Below are 23160 nucleotides of genomic sequence, written 5' to 3'. Positions count from 1 at the left end.
TTTTCTGACTTTTTGTCATTGGATTTGTTTGCCAGTCATCTTTTTCTTGTTTTTCATTTGAGCAAAAGCATGTTATTTATTTAATTATTGTTAAGAAATGCACAAAAATATAAATAAAAAAACTTGATTTAATAATTGTTTACAGATGAGCAAAAATGATTAAAGAAGTGTGAATATTTGATGGATAATTTCAGCCTGCTATAAGTAGGTGGTCCACCTTTAAAAGTAGGCGGGTTTAAACCGTCTAACCAATGAGCGGCCTCTTTCACATTTAAATGGCCCCGTGTGTCAATCAAGACTCCCCCCCTCTCCTCCCTCCCTCCTTCCCTCTCTCAGTCAACCTCCCCTCTCAATCCCTTCTACATCTCTCAATCGCCATATTGGGTACTGAGAGGTTTGTCTGCAGTTTCTCTCAGTCCGGGACGAAATTGACAGAGCGGCTTCAGTTCCTGTGCACTTTGTTTTGATGATTTGCGGAAACTATTTTCGGCTCCAGAACGCCGCAGCCGTTAGCGCCTTCAGCTCGACGTATGCATGGCATAAGGCGTTTCACGCCTGTTTCGGATCTTTTCCCCGTGACCAGGAGATACCCCTTGTTTTTTAGCGGTGTGTTTTTCTCGTGAAAACTGGACGCTCCCGGCCGCCTGAAAATTGTGTCGTCTTTTCGAGGGATAAAATGTCAGATGTTCGACTTTCAAACGGGAGTCCGACGCTGGAGCGGACGGACCCCCGGGTGGCGGAGCACCCGAAACCGTCAGCTTGCAGAAGCCTCTTCGGCCCGGTGGATCACGAAGAGTTAAAAAAGGATTTAAATGGACATTTGCGGGAGTTGGAAGAGGCTGCCTCCGTCAAGTGGGGCTTCGACTTCCCCAATCACAAGCCGCTGGCCAACAGCAGGTTCGAGTGGAAAATAGTGGATTGCAGCGAAGTCCCGGATTTCTACAACCGGCAGCCGCGGAGGGAGAAGGGTGTCTCCTCTGGGAATAACAATGTGGATCTAAATGGGAATCATAATTGCGTTGTGATGACTCCAAGCGAAGATACCCACCGGTCTGACGGTCAGATGGCGTGCACAGAACAGTGCGCTGGGCTGAGGAAAAGACCTGCATGTCACGGTACTACATTTGCATCAAATTACCTCCGTTTTCACCCGAATGCGTTGCTGTGTAACAGATATCCAGACAGGGGCTTACTGGTCACACTGCTGGTATTTCAGCAGTCTGCTCTAACAGTATAACTATAACAATAAATGGAATCAAAGATTAAGAAATAAAAAACAATCGCAGCATATTTTTAGCGGCTTTTGAAGGTATGCTTTTTCCTTTTGCAGACACCTCGGCTCAAAACAAAAGGTCACACACCAGCCCAGATGAGGTTAGTTGTCCAAGCCTGAGCCACACCGCAGAACACACACCCAGAAAGACCAGTCCCAAGAGACAAACGTGAGGACGAGAAACGGTAAGGAAAAAATGCTCTGAATTTGTTGCCATTTAAATAGACTTCTGCATAATGTTCCAGGGTCATGATAGAAAATGCAGCATACTCGCGCTCTCTTTCCCCAGCAGTGATATCCTTCAGATAACCGCTGTAAGTTGACTAAGCAAACTAGGTTTTATTGTAATATTTACCAGTTTACACGTGGTAGTCTTATTCAAGTTCAACCACTTCACAATTTAGTAAAAAACAAAAAAAAAAAAGTTGCAAATTAAATGGTTGTACAACTTTTCCAGCTCTGCTTCTTTGTATAAAAAATGAGCTGCCCATTCATTATAAAGTTATGAACGCGGCTCACAACTTTTTTTATTTTTTTTATTTTTATTTTTTTGTCACTTAGATCAGTGCAACATAAATCCACTGGAAATCAGGATAAAACATATACCAGGATATTATTTTTTCGTATTTAAACTGCTGAGTACAGCCGCTGACGGCCTCTGCGAAACCAAGTTTCCGACTGAACTGTAAACAAGTGCTGAACAACAGTGTAGTAGTAACACGTCAGCAGCCACTGCCCTCAGCACGGAGCAGAGCAGGGACGGGAAGGGGCTGGTCTCTTGCTGCACACACACTGCGCACTACAGTTACAACACACACATCTGTCCCTACAGGAGAAGAGTGCAAAAGGAGCCGTGCAGGTCTGAAATCAAGTGATCTTGTTGGCCACAGCAAAGGGGAATGTGCGTGAAATGTGCACTAGAGTGGCAGGATGTGAAAGCTGCAGAGGAGAACTCTATGCATCATGTCATTTAGCGTTGTAGAGTTTAATAGAAAATATGTTTTAGACATGGAAATCTGCACAACAGATAGTTGTAATTAAAGAAAAGTATTTTTAAGCATACCTACTATTTTTTTAAATAATTGGCAGTTATGTAAAACCAAAGGAATAAATCATGCATCTGTGGTGCTTTAACTAAATTATTAAGTCCTATTTGTGAATATTTTGCACTGTAGTCTTCTAAACAGCTCATCCTTTGGGTTTTATTGTTGCTGTCTTCATCTTAATACATTTATAAAAGGGAAATAGTTTTGTAGATTTCCACCGTAAGCATCTTTCTCTTGGCAGATAAGAATTTTTCTGCATGTTAAGTGAATTTGTGCACCTAAATTCAGTCCCCAGCCTCATATTAACCTTGCAACCTCTTTCTGCCCCACCCCCTTTTGTTTTTATTCTGCTCCACAGAGCTGATGATGCATTTCCTCGTTTTTTTTTTCTTTTTTTTTTCTTCATTTTGTTTTGTTTTTTATACGTGGGAAACCTCAGTGTGGCTGATTTTTGGACGAGGATCTATGCAGCATCAGAAACATATCAGCTGTCCTGAAGACGGGGGAGGACGCTGTTGAAGCACTGAATAGAAACACTAAAGTTGTGGCACTCATTAAATGTTACTGCCTCTAACAGCAGTTGATGTAGCAGTGTGCAATTAGATTTAATTTCCTGTTTTTTTTTTTTGTTGTTTTTGTTTTTTTTCCTTTTTTTTCTTTTTTTTTTAACTACCTGTCTGTAAATAAATAAAAAAAGATCTATATATTTCTTTCCAAATGTAGCACATAAAAAACATGATTTAAAAACAAATCATTTATGCAGAAAGATGTGGATTATGATTTGACTTGAAGAATTGCAGTGTAGTTTGAGATTTGTTTCCAAAATGCTGTTTTTTATTTTTTTTATTTTTTTTTTAAGCATTGTGGTGTTGATATAGTCCCTGATTGCTACATTTAAAAGAAAATCATGGCTTATTTACAGTTTCTTGACAGTGTGACTTCACTCCGTCATCTTCCTAACTCAGCAGTGAAGAATGGTACAAATGTAGCTTTTTTTTTTTTCTTCTTTTTTTATATACATAATCCTTTTATTTCTGGCTTTTGCAGCATCACCAGCACGTTGTTTTCTTAAGATCTAAATACACAGGAAATAACAAGAGGAAATATAAAAATTTTGCTAGAGCTTGCTTTTATTTATTTTATATGTGGGGTGAATGCAGCATCAGTTGAATCCTGGAATATGATTTTTTTTTTTTTTTTTTCTTCCCCCTCCATCATCTGTACACTTCAGCTTAGTTTCCTTCTGGAGCTGTGAGGTACTCGCATATTGAAGGACATACAAACTGCACAGCCTGTGTTCTCCTCGACTGTATTCCTATTGTCTCATGAGCCTTAAATGCTCCAATGGAGGTTTCCCAAAAACAGTTGAATCTCCCACAATACCAAATACCTGGTTGCTTCTGTATGGTTGCTAGCACTGCCTGTGCTCCTTAATTGACTTCACATTGTTTTACTTTGTGATAACTTAGTTGCTTTAATTATTTTCAAATTTTATAATTTTTTTCATCTTGGATAGCCTGCTGAGGATGTAAGTGACCATCTAAAAGCTTCCCTTTAATTGAGTAATGTTTATGTTCAGAGATTCCAGGCTACACCTGGATGGAGCCGAAGAACAGCTCTTCCCAGAAATACAGTCACCATGCTTGTGTATTTGTGTAAATCTTTGCAAAGTACCTATGTACATATTTTGTAAAAACACTGAGAAATTATACTAACTTATTTATGTCAAGATTTTTTTTTATGTAGAATTAAAAAAAAAATGGGTTTTTGATTACGGTTATCCAAAGTGGCATTTACTTATAATTGTTTCATTTTGTAAAAGCCTTTTTTTTGTAGTTTTTTTTTTTTTTTTTTTTTTTTTTTTTTTTCTTAAAAGGTTGCGAACTGAGCCTGGTGAAATTTTTGATGTGCATTTTGTAATGTGTGGTTATAAAATGTGTTGCAATCAATTAAAAGAGAAAATTAAATCTCATTTGTGGTTGGTCTTCAGCAGTGGCACAAAGAAACAGTTGCACCACTCTGTGAGTACATGGAGGCATGAAGCTGCATTCAGGTGACACTACTTATTTTATTTTATTTTTTTCCTTCTTTCCCCTAAGGGGATCAGATAATTGACACTTTGGTCATCCAATGGAAAAAAGCAGAACTACTGTTGCGGTCAGTAACACTCAGCATCTCATCATTGGGGTGACTTTTGTGGGAAAAAAGTAGTTTGAGCTGAGAAAATCTTCAGCTGCAACTAAAAAACTGCAGCTTCAATCAGTTTTTACTTTACTGGGTTTGGTAGAATCTCAAGTGTGTAAGCAAGGGTGTGTGTATGACGAAAACAAGCTTTTGACTGTGTGAGCTTATACATTTATAGATTTATAGAAAAAAAAATAAATATGTATATTTTCATTTTTTTGATAAATATATATATTATTTATATATTGCAATTGAGTTTTTTTTATATAATTTTTAAGCCCATTTACAAAATGTTAAATGCAAACCACTTTAGAATTACATTTTTTATATGCATATATAATGATGAATTCAGAATTCTGTACACATTACAATGTATATTTTTGTGCATATATATATATATATATATATATATATATATATATATATATATATATATATATACAAATTTTTAAAAAGTTAGTTTTGAAAAAAAAGTCACAATATCAGACCATAATTACCTTGAGACATAAAACTAGTGAAACAGAGTTGATCACCATCTTTGACATATCTGGGAGACAGGTAAAAAAATTAAAAGAATCTTAACCAAAGGAAAATGCTTCATACTACCCTGGCTAGATGCTGTTCCAACAACTTCACCACACGTGTTTCATTTACACGTGTGTTATTGCACATCTTAAGCTGTAAAACTCAAATGAATGCAATCACTGCAGAGAATTTGCCGGCTTCCTCCTCGTACAACCAAGACAGGAAGACACCTGCAGCAGCATTTAAAGCTGGGTGGGTAGGGAATTGTGTGTTATGTGTGGGTGGGTGGGGATTGTCCAGTCTTGAAGTGTGCAGGTGGGTAACCTCAGCTGAGCAGTTCCACCCCCACTCTGAGCATGGCCCATTGTCCTAGTGTGTGGGCCTTTGTGAGGATGGCCATTGTGAGGGGGCTGGGGCTGGTCACTGTTGTGTCTGGGGCTTCTCTGCTCCAGACAAAAGGCCCCGTCTACGAGCCTCCACCCCACCCAAACAGCAGACTGACTGACTGACTGGGTGTCTGACTGACTGACTAAGCTGCTGACTTACTGACTGACAAGGTATTTATTTGATGGAGCAGAGGAAGAAGTGTGAGATTCAGTCGATGATACCTACTTTAAATAAAGAACCTTTTATACGTTAGTTAGAGAAATATATTTGCATATCTGCTTATGTCCAGCATTTCTACGGCAATGATGACAAATAGAGTAATTATTTTCCAAATAAAAAATCTGAGGTGTTATGAAAAAAAAGGCTAACAGAGATTATATAAAATATGATTCAAACAAAACAAAATGCATTTAAAATGTACTTTGTTTGGGAAATGTAATAAATCCAAGTGTAACAGCACAAGCTGAAGTTTATGTGTGACTGAGCTGCACATACATAGAGGACAAGTCCATTCATTTGGACCAGGACTTTACATAAACTGTATTGTCTATCTAAACAGTCAGCACATTTACACTAAGGAGTCGGGACAACAACCTGTTATTTCACAACTGCAACAGGGCGTTTTTCTTATTTCTTCAGGCAAAAGGAAATAGGCCTATAATCTTACCACACTGCTGTAATCATTACTCACTCAATGTTACGTTGTAGGAAAAGTCAGATGGATTTCTTCATGAATTATATGGATTCTGCAACCGTTACATCAGACTCCTCTGTGACACATTTTTATAGTTTTTTTTTCCTCTACTCTAAGTCGGACTTGCAAATGAAGATTCTTAACATTTAGGCTCATTTTGCACAGTTTTTTTTCCCCCCAAAGTAAAATACGACTTCTCCAGTTAGTTTATCTAAAAACTGTCCACATATGACCAGCTCAATGATGAAAGAGGAGAGGCTCCTTTTGTTCTATGGCCTCTGTGATGCAACAGCATCTCGCCTTTCCTCTTACGGCAGTAATGTTCCTGAATGTGTTCCTGCAGCACTCCATCGCAGCCACCCAAACAAAACCACAGTGAACTCGAGGAAATTCCAGTAAGCCACTCAGTCAAAGATGTGGACGGCATCGTCAGCCAGTTCCTCTCTGTGACATCTCACATGTGCCAAGAATTCACACTTCCTTGCTGTATCAACAGAAACAGGTTATCTTTTCCTGTTAACCGCCTCAGCACTTAATATAAAGCCACAAGTTCCTCCCCATGTTTCCTGCTCAGGCCACAACCCACGTCATTGAGCCAGTCCCCTGGCACCTTGGGCTGTGAATGAGAGGAAAGCAAGCGCCCACAAACAAACACCTGACATCCCTGCTTTTCTGCCTGTGTGCTTTTGTTTCTCCAGTGTGAATCTGAAGATGCTGCAAGAAGGCTGCAAGTTGCATCTTTTTTGAGTGCCTCCAATCCCCTTGTTGGGAGGGGCTTGAATGCTCTTTTGGACAACTCTATAGTGAGCCAAGTACGTTGGGTCAGTACCTGAAAACAATTTGACAGAACTGACAACACTTTGGTTCTTCAAGTGCTGCGATGTGACTTGCAAAGTGTGTGTCTATAAGAGAGAAAAGTCTAGGGTTGAGTGACAGGCAGGGAGGAGAGGTTATGAGGTTAGAATGCTACAGAGCATTGAATGACAGATGTGCAGATGTGCATTGGCGGTATGGTTTTAAGGGAAAGAAAGGAGGGGGGAGTGGGGTGGGTAATGCTCATTAAAGCGGCACACCTGCACCCTATCAAAGAGCCTTTATTTTCTATCAATCCAAATCTGCTCAAGCACGCAGCGTAAGACATGCAAAGCAAGCGGGCCGTGCTGCACACTCACTCTGACTCATTTCTGCCTTTATCTCTCTTCCTCCCTCTTTCCTGACCAGTGGATGGTACCTGGCCCAGTAATCCTGTCAGGAATGTTCAGGGATGCATTTAAATGCATTTGGCTGAGAAACAGAGGCAGAGCTTCCAGACGGAACATCTGTGCAGAGGAGTACTGAGAACTTCATTTTCTTGGCAAGGACTCTGTTACAGTCAATTTCGCTTTATTAAAAACAATACAAAAATAAATTATTAACTCCAGGCGACAGAGGAGAATTGCATTGCATTACATATTTAGGAAATCCGCAAAGCTGTCAAAGCATCTCTAAACACAATCTAATATTTTGCTAGTTATACCTAAAACTAATCATCACTGGTATTAAACTCACAGAAACACCTAATGAATAATGTTCTTAAAGTTATTACCTTTGTTTAGAAAAGTTAGGGAATTAAAAAAAAATTACTACCTCTTCCCTTTTTTTCTTTGAACTTGAATGTAACAGACACCTGTCCAAAGAAATGATTTGTTATGTCTTCACTGTAGCTGTAGCATGTCAGCAAAACACACAAAAAAAGCTGGAAGAGAGAAAACCAAAAGTAAAAAAGTTTATAGAATAAACAAATAACACAAGTGTAGACGATTCTGTAATCAGTAGATTAATTTATAAAAGGAACATTTATCAATGGCTAAGACTTTCCATGCATGGAAGGGGTTGTGGCTTATCGCTTTGAGCCAAACTTAGCCAGAGAGTCATCCGTAAGCCCCCCTACCAGCACCCTCCCTACATTGCAAAAAGCTTTGCTGTTTCAACAACTAATAGTACCGTGAAAAGATTCAGGAAGTCTGAGGAAATCAGCCAAAAAAATTAAACCAATGTTGGATGTATGTGACTTCTCAGGTCAGTGTAGCCACACTGACTGAGGAATACTTTTGAAAGTCATTTTCACTCAACACAATGTGCTGCTGCAACCAGACTATATATATATATATATATATAAATGTATATGCAGTATATATGGTAAATGACCAAGTCAAGCAAATAAATGTTAGATTTTAGTTTTTGTTGAATTGCAGAAGATCTCAAAACTTGTAAAATTGCAGTGGGATTAGTAAATAACTTGATTTGACCAGAGAGGCTCCTATAGGCCTCCATAGAAACGGTTTGGGTGGAAGAAGCCACTGAATTAATTCAATGATAAAGAGAGTGTATGTGTAACTGCAGCAACATGTTGCCACTGTGGTGGAATGTTTGCATTTATTGAAACCTGTATATTCAATCCCACTATTGTTTATCAGCATGTTTAGCTTAGCATGGCTAAAATAATTAGCTACTGTTGTTTGTACAGTAGGGTACAACATTGCATACGTCCCCAGTAACTAGGCGTAAATTTGCAAAAGTGCCTTTTTCCACACAGAAGATGATGACAGTATGGGTGCGTAACGATGTAATGTGAATTTGATGGGACACAAAATATTTCCATATGATGCAACTTTGTGTAACATTTGCAGAAGTGTGTGGCAATTATTCATTTTACAACACTGGCCACAGTATACATCAAATGCACTGTTGGTTAAAATGACACAGAATGGAAAACTGTCCTCACTGTTGTTTTGGGTCTGTACCAGAAATGCATTGAGTTTCCACTTTTTATGAGCAATGAATCAGCCCACATTTCATGAGAATATACCCAGACCTCTTTGTGTTTTTGTCCAGCTTCTGCTGCCCTCATCAGGAGGCTCCACGCTGCACCGTTTCAGCTCTGGTGTTGAAAAGACTCCTGCCATAAGAATGAGTGAACATGTTCTCTAGCACATGACACTTGATGAGAAAAGCAGACTCTTCAGCAAATGAAACTTTGCTCTACTGTTGGAGAGCAATGGATGTGGTCAATTGGCTTCTAAAATTTCAGTTTTCACTCTCTGCAGAGTAACATGTCGCTCTGGGGGATTTTTAGCAGTCTTGAGCAATTTTAACTGAGAAGAGACCTACATAAATGGATATTTATGTACTTACTAGCTTTAAGTCAACAACAAAAATACCCCTGCTAACAAGAATAGTTGAGAGATGAACAGGAATCAGTGTCTGTATCTCCTCATCACTGCAACTTCATTCTTTGCACATCATTTCTAAGAATCTGTCTTATTTGTAACAAGATGTGCATAACTGTGAAACCATATTGCACAGAACTGCCTGACAAACTTTTCAAGTAAACCTTGTGTTAGTTTTTGTTTTCACTTCTCTTTTCTTATTAAAAATACTTTATGAAATCTAAACATATGACTGCAGTGACGTTCAGAGCTACTATGCTTCATCACTTCTGTGTTGTTTTACTGGAACAACCTCCTTTGTCTCTCCCACAGTAGCTCAGTGATGCAGCTGTCCACCATGCCTAACATTCTGCCTCGGCTGGCCAAACCTCATCACACCACTGAAGTCCATCCAGTTTCTGGCCAGGAATTCTCTGCCTGTCTGGAGGAAAAGTCCCTGATATTATGATCTACATGGGCAGCACCCCCTTCTCTTCCCAACATCCCTTTCTTTTCCCCTTCTTCCACACCTCACATCTACTCCCTCTTGCCCCTCTGCTGAAATCTGCACCAGCCACAACGACACATTAACAGTGGTCATGCTTACCATAGCCAGGCTTAGACGTGGTTTCTATGGCTGGCTGGACCCAGGACATGAAATTGAGCAGCTCAGATGGATCTTTGGATCTGAACAGGGCTGGTTGGAGCTGTTGTTGTTGGCTGCTGAGCTTTGCTCTGGTCACGGCGACGAGCGAGGGTCACGGTAAGCCACAGACATATGGCTGAAGGAAATCTTGTAAGGGCAAAGGTCACAGGGGGTCGATCTAACCTCTTGGCCTTTGGTTGATTTATTATCCCATGGGGTGATGTCACCCTGCTCGGACCGAACAGGGCAGGGGTCAAAGGGCATACTGTATCTGTGGCTGTTGTGTGAGGGTGTTTAGGAAAATGGGTTTTCAAGTTGGGGATAAAGGGATATGGAGAAAACTGCAAGTAAAACTCACTATATGTTTATGAATAGATTTTACAACCCCAACAAAGTAACCAAGTCAATACCCAATTAATAAGAGGACTTAACTCTGACTTTGACATCTAAGACCTGCAACATGAAGCTGTGGCTTGTATCTTAGTAGACCAGTATTCAGAGCCAAACTGCTTACACACAATGATAATAAAACATACATTAATTAATTCAATTTTATTATGTCAAACAATTCTTCTTCAGTTCCTACACAAGCTAGAATTTTTATTTCAAGTAATTTGTTCTTTACTCTTCTAGAATCGGTGGTTTGTGATAGTTTTTAGGCCAGTTAGAAATAACCGCAACAGTTAAAATCATACCAAAAACTAAAAATGAGAATGCCAATTAGTCTTTGGTGAGAGTTGGGGGAGGGGACGGGGCTTAACAACTGTCCTCCAGGCAACTGCTAGCCTCAGCTATTTGGGGACAACTCCTGACAGAGAGGCTGGCATCAGCTGCTGCTGACGTTGTTTGTCACAATCCAGGAAGATACAGTACAAACACACACACATGCAGACACACACACACCTGTTGACACATATCTGCTTTCATATAGCACTGCTGGGCCTCTACAAGCCTGGGCCTCCCTGGACAGGTGGCCTCGCAGCACCCCCAATGGTGGGCAGGCACAGACGCGCTGCCCGACAGCTACCACCCACTCACCAGCTACTGCCTCTCAGCTGAGCCTGATTGATTTCAATTTATAAAGGAATTAATTCTTTTATTTTAAATAACACAACTTCTCGTGGTTTTGCTAATCTCTCTCAGTCTATATTCATAATTTCTATTTGCTATTTGTTCCTACATCACAACATGGGACATTGTTGAAGCTATGAGTGGATTCAAACCAATAAACCAAACAGTCACACTATTAGCTCAGTGCACAGACAGACCGCAGTCTGCATGCAAAGCAGTGCTGACAGTGTTTACCAGAATGCTGAATCTACATTAGGTTGCCTTTTATTTCCCACTGCATTGCACAATGAGGTTTGATACTCCTCTGGATATGATTTCACTGGAACCATTTCATTTTTAAACACATTAACCTTTCTCATTGTCTCAGACTTTGTTTTCCTTGTGTTTTAAATTGTGATCTTAGAAGCGCCGATTCAATGTTCTCTAATGTCCTCTTTTATCTAAAGAAGTTGGTTAAAGAAACTTTTATCCTTCTGATTGGATTAGATAACCTTTAAATAACTTCTCATTGTCATATCTTTGCTCAATAAAAGGTTTTCATTTTAAATCTCTAACGTCTGCTTTTCAATAATGCCATCAATGTTCCTTTGTTTCCTCTCTAAGCTAATAAGTTTATCTACAGTAAGGCTGAAATTGTGTGTTTTTTTTGTTTTTTTTTGGTGTGTGGTTTCACTTGTGCTTTGTTTTGTCTTTGTTGCACATCATTATCTTTTGTTCTCTTCTGTTATTCATTTACTGCTTCTTGGGGGATTTTTCATATATAATAAATATTGGACTTTACAGCTTGCGTGATGATTTTTATTTCTGCTGCCTGTGCAATGTTGTTCCTTATGGTTTCTTAACATCTTGAAAACTGATGATGTACATTATGTTACATGTAAAACACAAGTCTCACAGTGTAGGCATGTGTTGTGATGTCTACACATGTTGCAGCAGCCCTATAAAGCTCTCCTCTGTTCTCAGTGTGAATAAGTGGGCAGAATCAAAGACAAAAAGTACTATCTATGATGTTGGATGAGTTCCTCCTCCACACAGACTCTAGGACTTGCTGGATTTGACCGTCCAGCATCTGTGACAGTGACCCCCTTATATTCTCCTCTTAAATGCTTCCTCAGATCCTCTTTTAGGTGGTGCTCCTGTATACTTCTGAGATCAAACTGTCTTTTGAAGTGGAAGCCTCTCTCTCTCTTCTCTATGTCTCGTTCTGAGATGAAAGAGGAGCTCAGGGTGACACAGAGCAGCTTCTGCAGACGCAGCTTGCCATGGGGTCTCTCTTTCTCTCTCCCTGCCAAAATCTCCTTGCAGTGACAGAAACCAAAGGAGGACAAAAGGCACCGGCCGGACTGTGTCCTGCAGTCCCTTCGCCTAATTAAAAAAAAAAAAAAAAAAAAGAAAGGCTCCCCTCTCCTCTTTGGACTCACTATGCTCTTGCTGCCTTCCTGTCTTTCCTCCTTATCTCTCCCATTCCTCCTTCCTTTCTCACTCTCTTTTTCATTGCTGATCTTGGGACATCCCCAGTATTTTTTGGCCTTTGAAGAAAAATATAATTGAGTTGTAATATGAGACGTATTCTCTCCTCCTCTGCATGCCTCATTCAATGGGTTGTGAAATACTGAACTTTAAAGTAAGTGCAATGAGCAAGTTTCTGCTTTATTCTCTTCCTCCTTTGTGGTGAAATACAGAGTGAGTGAAGGTTTTGTTTGGATGGAAGCTCCAGCACATGACTTACCTTGACCCAGCTTGGCTGGACAAATAGCTCCAAATAACCATAAGACAGGTTTCACCCTCCAATGAAAGCAAATTATGGAACAGATGAGCTAGTAATCAGATTCACCCAAACCAAGAGAGTAAGCCAGAGCATAATGAAAAGGAGTTTTATTTACAGCAGAGCTACAGTGCAGAGGGTGTGAATATCATTTACAATCATTTCCATCCATTTGTACAACAGGAGCCTCACCGCATATCACTTTAATCCAACAAGCAAACATATTCTGGGTTGATCTTTTCACATTATTATAAATAGAGTGCAATAAGGCAATGTTTCTATTTACAAGTCTTAGAAAACTGTACAGGAGAAGAGACAGGCTTACATGTATGAAGGTCTGTCATAAACTTTAATATACAACCACTTTACTTATTAGAAGATAATTAATAGCTAATTTAAACCACTGCAAACATGAAAGTACATACTAGTGCAGAGAAAAAGCCTCCACTCTTTCTGCTTCTCTTGTTCGCCCCGCTTTTGTTTGTGTATTCATCTTTTTAGGAATGTGTATGCTATAATTACTGGAGGCTACATAGTTGAGCTATTTTTTTTTCTACTTCTTACATGCCTCAGCGGTCCCACTGTCACAGAGATACAGAAACCCAGTCAGAACATTGACTGTTTCTTTCAAATGACTGCGTTCTGCAGTGGTCTGATATTTCCCAAGCTTTAACGTAGAATTAATATGCCTGCTCCTCAAAACTTAGTGTCAATTTCTCCCACTTTCTACTGTTTCTTTTCATTAGTCACTCACAGTAAGTAATTTCCCTTTACTTGGAATTCAGCACTTAACTAGCTCAAGAAGAACAAAAATAATCAGAGTTTTCATGGGGCACATTTATTTAAAATCAAACACGGCTGTATGTATGTGTGCCCTGATGAGAGTTACAGATTATTAATTATTGAGTCCTGCAGATTGTGGTGTACATGTTCTGTTAAGCTTGTTTGAGACTGATAACTATATGAAAACTCCTTGTAAAGCCTTGAACAAACTCAGAGACTGACCCATAACTCTTGATTGTATTCCTGTAACATGGCCCCAGGTCCTGTCACGGCAGTTTGGCTGTTTTTAATTAGCTTTGCCCTAAATCAGTACTATGTCAACCACTGGACCCAGTCAAGACACATTTCTACTGTGCCAACCTTCCAAGTCTCTAGTGTAGGACAAAAATCAACAGATAATGTGCCTTTCCTTTCTTGTGTTATTCGATCACTATTAACAAACATCTGCCACAGTCTAAGTACAGTTAGGCTGGATGGATATGTGTCTATGGAAATAACCCTTTTGTGTGGGTGCTGATGGTGCCAAGATAATCAGAACAATTTGAGGAATGCCTCTGCACTCTGGACCTTCGGTTTTTCTCTAAGTCTTTGAGAAACTGGAGTGCTTTGATAGCATTATGACTTCATTAAGGGGTTAGTTAGCATTGGAGTACTATTTGGAGTAGAGGAATTTCTGCTCAGTGACAGGCCACACATAAATTAACATCACAGAGTAGTGTGATTATGAGGCTAATGTAGTGAAATAAATTCATAGAGCATGTCACTGCTTGAATAACTGTGTGCTACAGGGGCAATTTTACTGGTGCAGGAGACAAAAGCTACATTGAGAGGAGGAGAAAAAAAAAAAAACAAGACCAGAACAGAGGCTCTCAAACATCCAGAGGAAGATGTCAGTCAACTTGCTGTCTACGCCACAAAACTCACCGCAGAGCTTGTTTTGCCTTCATTTCCCAGATAAGTGTTAGGTAGACAGTTAAAGTTGTTCTTGTCTCAAGGATAAAAAAATCATGAGAAAATTAGGGCTTAAGAAAGGAAAGAGAAGGTGTTTTGGAAGACTGAGACCCCTTATTATTTGCAAAATGGCCATTACACAGGGCGCTAGGCGGTTAATGAGAACTCCAATCCTGTAATTGTCCTTTGGTGATATCATCGTATCCAGTGTGAGCGTCTCTGTGACATCAGGGCGCTTCATCAATGCTAGCACCCATGCGCTTCTGGATGGTCACCCTGCGGATGGAGGGTTTGGATGTTAGCTCCGACTTGGGTGGGAACTGCTCCGTTAGGATTCGCAGGACCGAGTCCATTTTCTGGTCTATCTGTTGGACCTGAATTTAACACAAAGACAAAACAGAAACAGACTGGGTTAGCTAGATCCATGTGGGATAAACATACTTAACATGCAGACCTGTGTAGTGAAATAAGGCATGACACTGAGCTTGTACTTCAGCTTATATCCACCTCCCTTTAATGTAGATGTCATCACAATGACAGAGTAGTGAGAGATATAATGACATGTCTGCAGTTGGCGTCTACCTGGTAAAGCCACTCATTACAAAAGCTGTTGAGCTATATGATATATGAGCGAGCTGGCACACACACACACACACACACACACACACACACACACACACACACACACACACACACACACACACACACACACGTCACTGTTTAGACGCTTTGCAAACTGTAAACACAGCTGTGTCACCTGACAGAGATGTCTCTGACAGGGTACAGCCAGTCTAACCATTGTCTGAAAACAGATAAATGGCACCGCCTGAGTAACACGGGTAAACAAACCTCAGACTGGCTGGTGACACGCGAATGCTGTGAAAATAGTTAAGAGTACTCTTTGTAGAGAGGAGAGAGAGGAAAAAAAAAAAAACATAAGCAAGAAAACAAAAATTTGAACTAAAGCTTTCAATAGAATGAGAAAATGACAATATATAAAAGTGCCCAAAACTATACAAGTGATAGTCAGCTGAGAAACTTAAGGGTGCGGACCAGATTTTCCTGTAATGCCACTTTGCACCATAAGATGGGACATGAATCACCACAGTCTCTGGTCAGCTCTGGAGCCAACAGAAGAAGAACAAGAAGCTGGCACAATATGAACCAGCAACTGGAAGCAAAGGAATAAAATCTGGTGCAGAACTTTCAACTTTTTATTTCTGAATTCTTAAAAAAAAAGCTTGTATTTGAGTCGTTTGAGTCTATGGTCTCAGTGCTGCCTGGCCCTGTTCCCACAATTGTGGCAACAGTTTACCGTCCACCTAAGCCCAATAAGGAGTTCATAAATGAATTTTCTATGTTTTTGGCTGAGCTCTCCTTACGCTCACCCAATATAATAATTCTCGGTGATTTCAATATACATATGGATAATGTCAATAATACTCTCACCAGGGATTTTACATTTTGTCTTAACAGTCTTGGCTTCCAACAGTTTATTACCGTTCCAACACATTCAAAAGGACATACTCTTGATTTAATTTGTTGCTCAGGTCTAATTCCCACAGGTTGCAAAGTTGATGTACTTTCCTTTTCTGATCACATGTTAATTTCTTTTGATGTTAATCTGGTTCTCTCAAAAAACAAGCCCTCTCGTAACATGTCTTTTCGCATGACATGTCTTACAAGGCCATCCATCACCTCGCTCCTCCCTACCTTTCCGATCTCCTCCATGTCTCCATACCAGTCCGTTCCCTCAGATCCTCCTCCTCCATCCACCTCATCGTCCCCCCAGCCCGCCTTGTTACCATGGGGAGCAGAGCTTTCAGCTGCTCTGCTCCTCATCTCTGGAACTCCCTCCCCCCAGACCTCCGTAACTCTGATTTTATACAACTGTTCAAATCAAAACTCAAAACACATCTGTTCAAACTGGCATACTCACTGTAATATTTCACACTGCTTTTATTATTGTTTTATGAATCCTTTTTAATTTATTAATGTATTTATTGATTTGTTTTATTCTTGTGTTTTATCCTGGAAGGTGACCTTGAGTGTCTAGAAAGGCGCCAACAAATAAAATGTATTATTATTATTATTATTATTATTTGGTATGTGGTGAATGCAGCTTAAGTTATAACTTTTTCTTTTCTGAATTGTGATGCTGGCTTGTGTGCATCAATACAGTGCCAAGTATCTTCTAATGGTGGTGTGAATTTCCAAAAAAGAAAAGTGACTGATTAACGACATCTTTCTTTTGCATAAATATGGCAGAACAGGGCAACAGTGTTTACATTTGCTACCATGTTGGTCTAAAATCTGAGATAATCTGTAAAGCACCATATATGCTCTTTGTACATATGGACAGAGCCTTCCGTCTGTCTTCTGCATCCATCTCATCCACTGTAGTTATGTTTGCTATTGTCTGAAACTTGGAAAAGTCGGAAATCTGAAATGAGTTTTAAACTTTACACTGCCCACTAGTGAATGTGTTGCACCAAATACATCCAATCATTAAAGTTTTTAGCTAAAGGTCACCAGTAAACCTAAAAACACCGTTAACAGTACATCCAACCTGCAAAATGTCAGCCTTGTAATAAAAAATGAATCTATGCTGATATTATCCTGTTACTACTCTTCTTTATTACTATTAAGTTGAAATGAAAGAAGCTAGTAACAATAGTCAGGCAACAAAGTTCCCGAAGACGACTTTTTATTGATTTATTTATTTTACCTTTCTCATCATCACCTGCAAGGGAAAAGCAATTTACATATCATCTGGTAAAACTCTGCCCCCTTGTGGTGATTATAATTGAACAGCAAAGTTACAACATACACCTTTAAGTATAAGTAAACTATGGACAAACTCATCTCAAAAAAAAAAAAGCCACAAAGTTAGGTATGTAAAATTCTTTACATCATTTCAAGCAGGATTAGTAAATCACTTTTTATGTGAAAAGCGTAGAAGGTTGCCATGCAAGAATCTGAGCATTCCAAGAAATTTGAGTTCAGAAATAACTTTTTTCTTGTTAGGAGTTTAGCTATCTCACAAGGATTGTTCAATGAATACAGATGATTTGATGAAACTCAACTTAATTAGGTCCACAAATGATGATATATCTAGTTTTAATGTTGGTACTCAGTTCTAAAAGTAATTAAGAGGTATCCGTTAGCAGAAAGGTGGAGGTCAACATGAGATCTGGAGGACCAATTAAACCTAAGAGTTCCAGGACAGCTGGAACAGCAGAAGACTCCAGCTGTTTGACTGAAAACGGACTATCAGGAGTATTTTGCTAACTCTGGAGCAGCAGTGTATGTTCTACAGTGTAGTGTAACTTGCGTGTTAAAAACATTGTCATGGAGGAGTCTCAGAGGAAAAGCTGCCCTATTTTCTAACCACGCTAACATTGAAATTTTACAGCTAACCATCTAAATGAGCCTAATGCTTTGTTAATGCAAGTTTAAGAGAAAACAAAAGAACTTTAGGCCGAAATGAGCAAAGACATGGAGAAATCTAGGGCAGAATTTAATTACAAGAAACAGCTTTTAACTTTTAGGCGCAGAGGTGAATCAATCGTGCTTTGGTCTTGTTGGAATCAATTTTAACTAGAAAGGTCTGACAGCAAACAAGCAAACAAAAAAGCTGGAGAAGATAATAGGATCACTTCTGATAATGACCCTAAACACAACTTAAAATTCACAATGGACTACCTCAAAGCTGAAGGTTTTGAAATGGGGGCTTTCGTCACCTAATCTAAACATCAATGAGAACTCAGATGTTATGGTCTGTGGCCATCTGGGAGCCTTACTGAGCAGTAAAGGGAGAAAATCCCTCCTTAAAAAGAAGTAGAAGACTTACACGTCTCACCATGTAGCCTAAATTAAATTAGTCTTCGCTTAGCAATCCGCACTAATGGGGATTTTGACCAAACTTTTGGAACTAAATGAACATAGATGTGCCAAACGGTTTACACAAGCAGGGACACAAAAGGAAAGATGCAAAACTTATTCCACACAGCTTTGCAACTTCAAAGGAGTTAGTATCTTCACAGCCCTAGTTTTACCTCTGTACTCTTTCACTTATCCCTCCAGAAGTACATTCAGGCATACATGCACAAACCGATATCATCTGATGGCTCCAATGGCTTTCTAAAACCTTTGGAAAATGATTAAGATTGCACTTCATAAATCAAAGCCTAAACAGCAAAGCACATCAAAGCCACAACATCTCACACACCAGGGAGAATGGACAGATTGAGACTCTTGTCTGCTAAATGCTGATAGGAACTCTGACCAAACTGCAGCATTTCTGGCTGGGTGCAGTTAGATAGTTAACATCAATGGCATTTTCATGGGCTTAAAGGTACGGCCGTTTCTTCCTCCCATCTTGCACTGCGTGTGCCTGACGGCCCAGACGTTTTTACAGGAGACCTGGACATTAAGCAGCTATTTTTGTTGTTGAAATACGAGCCATAATAAGAAGTTTAATTCTCAAATATAAAGGTAGATTACAGAGAAGGATGAAATCATATCCGAGCACGCCAACGGTTATAACTTATATCAATACACTGTCAGAATGTCTAACAAATATTAAAGTCTTGTGCCAGGTAATCTCTAAACTTCAAGGTTAAAGATAAGTCAAGCATCGATATGTTTGTGCCTGAAAATGAGAACCAAGAGATATGAGTAGGACTTCCTTGAATTACTTGTAAGTGCTGCAAGTTTATACAGTTATATACAGTGTTTTTTTTTTTGTAGAATAATGAAGCAAGCAAGAATAATTTCACTTTGTCTTTTTCTGCTGAGGTTTGCTGATATTTCACCATCCACAGTGCTATCCTCTGAGACCATACTCTGACCTAAATAGTTGTGTTAGACCAAGCACGCGCTGTGCCCAGATGAAGCTTAGAGAATAATAGGCTATCATAAACATGTTGGGTAGTAATCTACAGACTTATCAACATTCTGCTTGGGGCTTAAAATGGATCAGGAATTCCTTCTGCTGAGTGTATGAATGAAGAGACTCAGGAGACCAACAAGGAGACCAGAAAAAATATAATTACACAAACATACAAGGGTCATTTATCGCCACTAACAATATATACCAAGTGTGCATTGGTCTCTCATCACTGCTTTGTGATGCAGGGATGATAAGCAAAAGCAGATTAAGAAGAGAAGCATTTTAATGTTTACTCAGTTGTGTTTGTTAGCTAATATTTTAATGACACATTTCTGAGAAAGCAATGCAATGCTGTCTGTTCAGTAAATGACCTCTCACATATGTCTTCTTTGTTTGCCAACACCCTTTCCTCTTGTATGTCCGCCTATGTTAACAGACACAATACACAGAAAATGTTGTATGTAATCAATGTATCTCGCTTATGACGCTGCCTTTAGATTTAGCTCTAATGTTTTTCGTTTACCCAGGAGGCAATTTCAGTTTGAAACATGTAAACTTGCGTGAGCCTCGACAGGTGATGCCCCAGCTGTCCTTTAACCAAAGACAGCACATAGGACAATCACAAACCTGACACTTCACTTCAGAGGAGTTTCCTCTGGGACATAACCAAATATCATCAAACACAAAAAGGAGACATATGCTCAAATTGTCTCTTTATTGATTGTTTTAAAGCCTGAATACGTATATTTTATTTTTTCTAATGAGTAAAAAACCCATTTGTGCTTCTTTTTTCCCCCCTATTCTAAACTAAATCACACGTATATCACGAGTATAAATCATATATATCTCATATCATCTATATAAAGACAGAAAATGGACTAATTGATTTAAAACCTTAAATTGTTGATTTTACTCCCGACAGTGCTTTCTATCATTATCGTCGTCTTGATGGAATATCATTTGCAGGAACGAAGTTGGAGTTACAAAGATGATCTGGTTCTATGCGGTGACCCAAAAACTTGATTTTTTTTCTTGTTTCTCCTCCATATGTAGGCCGCTTGCTAAAATTTTTATTGACATTTTTTCATAACTGGACATTCAGAGCATAAAAGTACAGCACAGTAGGTGTTTTATATGGTTGATCATTAGGTCTGTTTGTTCACTCCTGATGGAAAAATCTTCTACATGGAATATGGAGTGTTGGAAACCATAAAGAAATGCTTCCAAGTTGTTGGTTTTCTTTTCTTTTTTTTTATTCCATAAATTTCCCAAAGCTTCAAGACAGTACAGAGAAGCTAAAATAAAGTGAAATCAATTCTCATTAATATAAAATGAGACTGGAACAATGGGCTGAGGGGGCAGAGACGAGGAAAGAAAGCTCTCATGAGAAACCCATATTAAGCATATTATGTGCATTCGGTAACTCCTGTACTTCCATTCATCGTGGTGACCTGTGGAGACGTGAAAGCATGACGATGACGGTGGGGACGACAAGGAGCTCCTGTTCACACAGGAACACCCTTCCTGAACCACCTTCCTGCCCTCCCTTGGGACTGTCTGTCCGCTATCTGGTACACAACAAACACACAAGCACACACGTAGACAAACAAGCGTACATACAGTTCATACACACCCCTGTTTGTGCAAGTCTTCTTGTCATCAAGCAAACAACAAACAAACAAGGAGAAAACAAAGAGCCACATCCTCGCCAGGACACTAACTGGGCTCAAAGCCATCGTGTCACCTGTCTGTCAAACAGACAGACGACACCGCAGAATAATTCACACGAATCATGTAAATAGCTGGTGAAGTGAAATCTGGGTTATGGTACAGAAACTGCTCAAAATGATTAGAATAAGCATGTGGACACAAACCTAATTAATAAGATGCAACAGCACAAAGACAATCTACTTTGTTGTTGCTGCAGGGCGGGTTTTCTAAGACGGTGAAGCTGCAGCACAAAGAGCAGTAAAATAAGGGCAACTCATGTCTGACATGCATTACATCATGCAGCTAGGTTTAACAAGGATGAGCTTCATAAATCCTGCTGGAGATTCTTATTACAAATGTTGCTTAGTCAGGCATTGTTTGAAAACACAACTTTATTATTTTAAATGCGCTAAAGAGAATTAAGCTCGACTTTCACAGTGTGAGCAATACAGAGTAATGTATGTGCAGCAGTGGAGTATACCGAGATGTCATACAGCTTTAAATGGACTATTTGTTTGTTTGCCTCTTTTAAGCTAGAAAAAAATATTGAAAATAGAAGAGAAGTGGTTTCTGCTTTACTACCATGTAGAACAGCATTATTTTGTCCAGGCTGTCTTCACAAGCAGGCCTGTTCTGTTTCACACTGCCATCTGTTGGAGGGTTATAAAGCCTGGAGAAAACGCTTGAGACTGCTATCACTGCATTCTTTATGCTGTGCCAAATTCTACCATCGCATGATTACTGACAAATGGAGACATGACACGCAAGAGGGATATGAGATACTGGATGAAGGAGTGTGTGGTAGCCCCGACAGTTGTAATTAGGTGTTGTGAAGCGGTGTGGCTCATTCAGAGGTGGAAAACAAGACTTGATATGTGCAGTACCTCATATAATGCTGTCCTGAATTACTGAGTAGATGGCCTTTTCTTTCAGCATTCAGCACACTGACCACACAGGCAACCAAAAACACAGTAACTTACAATTAGAGACTCATCTTCCTCTCCTTTATTGTTTGAAAACAACCTCAAAGGGGGACTTTGGAATGATGAGGAGGGGAGAGAAGTGAAAAAAAAAAGAAAAAAAGAAAAAAAGAAAAACACAAGGAGCACAAAGAAGCCAAGAGGAAAAGTCTACCAGCTTCAGGAATGTCTTGGCATCTGTGAGTGTCCAGGCCATGCTATTTAACAAAACAAGATTCCTGCCATTGAAATGCTCTCAGTTGCACGAGACAATAGAGATGGAGCCGAGAGAGAAAGACAGATAAGGCGAGAGGGAAACAACCACACAGGTCACCACTCTTACACGCTGTAATGAATGTGTAATTTGTTGTTCCCACAACTGTGACCTTAAAAAGCAGAGTGCTTTAACCCCTTTAGCACCAGACAATTTTTTTTGCAGTATTTCTTTTTTCTTGTGTGTAACATACATAATTTGATGTCATAAGTACCGATGACAGACATCCATACATCAATTATCCAGAGGCCCCAGCCTTTCTGTCTGGTTCAAACCAGCTGAGGCTCAAACTAGGAGGCTTCTTGCTGTGAGAGATGACGGTGCAAAACACCACACCACAGTGACATGAAACAAATAACCAAGAATGTGGGTCACTGTGTTTTCATGTTTACTTTTGAGTCTTCTTGTCAACCAGTTTGTTTCTCTTCTCTCTGAGCTCATATTTTATATTGATGTTGCCACAAAAAGCAAGTTCCAATTAAAATATATTATCAAACAAAGTATATAAATGAGTGGTAATTTCAATCTATTAGTAAATGCTTGAGAGATAGAGCAGTTGCCTAGGAGGTTGATAGTTCAATTCCTAACTCATTCTTTGTCTCAGACTGCCTCCGATTTGTTCATCAAATGTCTCTGATACTTAAAAAAAAGCACTGCATAGGTTGGAAAAGATTAATGAATGAATGTGTGTGAATGGACGAATGTGGCACTTTTTTTCTTGTACTTTTCTTAATTAAAATGGCCAGATGAAATAATATCACACATTAATCGCGAACAAATTAAAAACTGAGTAAAATGGTGGTTTTTCTG

At 39.4% G+C, this 23160-nt stretch overlaps 2 protein-coding genes across 4 annotated transcripts in view; one reads left to right on the top strand and one right to left on the bottom strand.

Annotated features, from left to right (window-relative positions):
• Positions 1–191: 191 nt before the first annotated feature.
• Positions 192–9649, top strand: cdkn1bb (cyclin-dependent kinase inhibitor 1Bb). Of its 2 annotated transcripts, none has more exons than XM_041998008.1 (3): positions 192–1115; positions 1331–1458; positions 9631–9649. In XM_041998008.1, exons 1-2 carry the CDS (start codon positions 677–679, stop codon positions 1444–1446), a joined length of 555 nt encoding a protein of 184 aa, XP_041853942.1. In that variant the 5' UTR covers positions 192–676; the 3' UTR covers positions 1447–1458; positions 9631–9649. The 2 variants fall into 2 exon arrangements, with proteins under 2 accessions (XP_041853942.1, XP_041853941.1); XM_041998007.1 differs by lacking the exon at positions 9631–9649 and adding an exon at positions 2678–4291 and having other exon boundaries at positions 193–1115.
• Positions 9650–12924: 3275 nt separating this feature from the next.
• Positions 12925–23160, bottom strand: part of kcnq1.2 (potassium voltage-gated channel, KQT-like subfamily, member 1.2) — a 188504-nt gene continuing 178268 nt past the window's right edge. For both annotated transcript variants that reach the window (XM_041998144.1, XM_041998145.1), the window contains one exon: positions 12925–14887. In XM_041998144.1, the coding sequence (XP_041854078.1) occupies positions 14741–14887 (147 nt within the window). In that variant the 3' untranslated portion in view covers positions 12925–14740. The remainder of the gene's footprint in view (positions 14888–23160) is intronic.

Source organism: Melanotaenia boesemani, chromosome 10, assembly GCF_017639745.1.
Source record: "Melanotaenia boesemani isolate fMelBoe1 chromosome 10, fMelBoe1.pri, whole genome shotgun sequence".
Classification (NCBI taxonomy): Eukaryota; Metazoa; Chordata; class Actinopteri; order Atheriniformes; family Melanotaeniidae; genus Melanotaenia; species Melanotaenia boesemani.
Note: the sequence above shows the minus strand (reverse complement) of the source record. Positions and strands in the feature narration are given on the sequence as shown.